The sequence below is a fragment of the Triticum dicoccoides genome, chromosome 2A (assembly GCF_002162155.2).
Source record: "Triticum dicoccoides isolate Atlit2015 ecotype Zavitan chromosome 2A, WEW_v2.0, whole genome shotgun sequence".
Taxonomy (NCBI): domain Eukaryota; kingdom Viridiplantae; phylum Streptophyta; class Magnoliopsida; order Poales; family Poaceae; genus Triticum; species Triticum dicoccoides.
In genome coordinates this window covers 775,186,616-775,189,444 of record NC_041382.1, presented here as the reverse complement: position 1 = coordinate 775,189,444, position 2,829 = coordinate 775,186,616, and the positions used below count along the sequence as shown (strand labels likewise).

At 49.8% G+C, this 2,829-nt stretch overlaps 1 protein-coding gene across 2 annotated transcripts; it reads right to left on the bottom strand.

The window, feature by feature from the left end:
* Positions 1 to 271: 271 nt before the first annotated feature.
* Positions 272 to 2,539, bottom strand: LOC119357206 (anthocyanidin reductase ((2S)-flavan-3-ol-forming)-like). 2 transcript variants are annotated; one of them, XM_037624195.1, is made up of 6 exons: positions 2,241 to 2,539; positions 1,986 to 2,152; positions 1,697 to 1,900; positions 1,425 to 1,584; positions 1,110 to 1,326; positions 273 to 1,022 (listed from the first exon to the last, which is right to left on the bottom strand). In XM_037624195.1, exons 1-6 carry the CDS (start codon positions 2,374 to 2,376, stop codon positions 875 to 877), a joined length of 1,032 nt encoding a protein of 343 aa, XP_037480092.1. In that variant the 5' UTR covers positions 2,377 to 2,539; the 3' UTR covers positions 273 to 874. The 2 variants fall into 2 exon arrangements, with proteins under 2 accessions (XP_037480091.1, XP_037480092.1); XM_037624194.1 differs by having other exon boundaries at positions 272 to 1,326.
* Between the last annotated feature and the right edge of the window lie 290 nt (positions 2,540 to 2,829).

Sequence of the window (2,829 nt, the reverse complement as noted above, 5' to 3'; positions counted from 1 at the left end):
ATGAACGAAAGCAGCAGCACCCTGCTTCACTCTTTGACCTGGACAATCAACTGCAATTTTTTGCTGGCCACAGTGATAAGGATCAACGTGACCCAAATGGTTTTTAGGCCCGATCTTTCATGGCGTACCCGGACAACTCCGATCGCCGAGCAGAATAGATTCTACTCCCCGATACACAAACACAAGTCCTTACGAATCAGCAAGCACGGAGGTTTTCGGACAGCTCCCTCTAAACTCGATATGGATATCTTACCCTCGAAAACACATCATGTTTCTTAACTCAAAACATAACCTAAGGATACAATGGCCGGCAGCCAACCCTTTATTTATATGGGTGACTCCAGAAACCCTAAACAACTCGGACCCACTTTTCCTGAACAGAAAAAATAAAAACAACACAACCGGAAATTAAAAAAGACACTTTGCGCGCCAATATTGTCACGCCTGCTGGTGGACCCCAGCCGAACTCCTTCAAACTCAGCATGCTCAACAAGCTCTTTCAAACATAGCCACGCCTCCTTTGATCTTCTCCTTGTGCGGCAGAAACAGGAACACTGAGTCACCTGCACGTTGGTACGCTCCTTCCGCGGCATTTGCAGAGAGCACTCCTCGAACTCGCGTCGGCCCAGCAAATTTGGTTTATTTGGCATCACGGTGCTGCCTCGATGTTCACCTTACTGTTGTCTTCGGTGTACAAATGTTTACACTATGTATTTGATCATTTCAGTATATATGAAAAAAAAGATTATACATGGATTAAAATCGACGTGAAGCAACGCACGGGCAGTGTTTGCTAGTATAAGCAAATTTGAACTTTAGCTTGGTTCCGACATCCAACCAACCAATACAGAGGCTCATCATGCATGCTAAACTGCTAGTACGGAAGGATTCCCAAGGACCTTCCATAGTTGACGACGTCGTCGTATATTTCGTCCAACACCTTGTACCTGAACTCAAACCCTTCCCCGATGAGTTTCGCCGACGAAATGCAGACTCTCAACTTCTCGGGGCGACCACCAAACCTGATAACAAACATACACGCTATATATTCACAAATCACGATCGAGAGCATCGGAACTTGCCGTGTTTCCATAGATGTTGGCACACACCTGTCGGTATTGACGTTATACTGTTGGTACTTGGCGGCCAGGAAGGTGGCTAGCTCCGCGAGGGTGGTGTCGAGGCTGCTGCAGATATATCTTCCTGACGCAGCCTCCTCCTCGGCTAAGAAGATCTTTGCGCGGCAGAGGTCGTGGACATGGACCATCGGGATCGAGCCAGACGCCCTGTCGACGAGTTCCAGGCTGCGAATCTTCTCGTCGTCACCTGAGATAATCATTCACCACACACGTCGTTCGATGAATTAGTAGTCTCTAATGGTCCCTTTTAATTATCGTTGCATCTTGACTTGGTATCAGGCTCACCAGTCAGCAAAGAAAGGATAACGGGGACGCTGGTGTGGACAATCGTCGCCGGCGCCTCGCCAACCGTGAAGGCGGGGCACACCGTAACAAGGCTGATGCCGCTGTCCTGCGCGAAAGTCCGCGCCGCCTTTTCCATAAGCACCTTTGAGACATTGTAGGCCTGTGATACGGCACGCAAGCACGTCATCACATTCACATTATTTGACAGATTTCTACCCGCCCTAATTAAAATTAAAAAGGAACGGAAGTACTAAAAAAATGTGCATGCCTACCCAGCCGCCGGCCTTGGTAACTCTGAGGTACTCAACGTCGCTCCAGGACTCCTCGTCCAGGACATGGCTGTCTCCTAGTGGCAGAGGCCGGCCGGCGACAGCCGCCACTGACGATGTCAGGATCACGCGCTTCACCGTCCCCGCCCTCACGCACGACCTCATTGCGTTAAGGGTTCCGCTGACGGCCAGCTCGATCACTTCTTTCTGCCATGAGATATAACCAACTAAAAACAGTGCCTTTTCCATAATCAAATCTGACCCTAGTACAGAGTGTTTGGTCAGGCTCTACCTCAGGGTTCTCCGCGTTGAGGTTCATCGGAGCCGCGACGAGGAAGGCATAGTCGCAGCCGGCCACGGCCTCACCGAAGCTACCCTCGTCCTCCAGGTCGGTGCGGAAGACCTCTAAGGGACCGAGCGCTTGCAAGTCCTTGAGATGGGGGTGATTCTCCATGTCATCTGAGATCCATAAAACAAATAACAGTGCCTGTCAGCTCAGGGTTCATCACATCACGAATTCACAATAGAGAGCGATCGAGGATCTAACCGGACTTTCTGATTGTCGTCTTGACGGTGTATCCCTTTTGCAGCAGCATCTTCACGAGGGCCGAGGCGATGTATCCGTCACCTCCGGTGACACACGCCGTCTTCCACCTCATCGCATCACCTGCCACAGACGTCATCAGGCCGGCTGGAGGTGGAGAGTCGAGCACCGGAGTTCCTGTTCCTCTGCTGGTGGAGTAGTGCTTGTGGGCGCTCGTGGCTTTCACCTCTCAGGTAACGTGTGTCGTAGCTGGTAACCATGAGCGGGGTTCGTTAGAGGGATGGTTTGGACACCAGGAAAAAAAGAGAGGAATGGTTTGGATGCTTTCAAGAAACCACAAGCTAGTTGCATTTATTTCTCCACAGATTGCCACCATATACAAAGGTTAGATGCTTTCCAACTTACCCCGCAGAAAAAAGAGATGCTTTCCAACTTGTAGTTGTCTTTCAGATTGATTAGACCGAGCCAACTGCTCCATTGTGCTCCAGTGATATTGAAGTCTTCCATTTTTTTTTTTGCGGGAATATATTGAAGTCTTCCATTGACCTGCTAGTATCCAAAAGAGACGACTGGCAGGTTAGTACTATCAAGT

Coding starts and splice junctions, on each gene's coding strand:
- LOC119357206 (XM_037624194.1), bottom strand. CDS start 2,376: ATGACGTCTGTGGCAGGTGATGCGATGAGGTGGAAGACGGCGTGTGTC. Junction 2,153..2,240: donor GACGACAATCAGAAAGTCCG/GTTAGATCCTCG, acceptor TATGGATCTCAG/ATGACATGGAGAATCACCCC. Junction 1,585..1,696: donor TTACCAAGGCCGGCGGCTGG/GTAGGCATGCAC, acceptor GCCGTATCACAG/GCCTACAATGTCTCAAAGGT.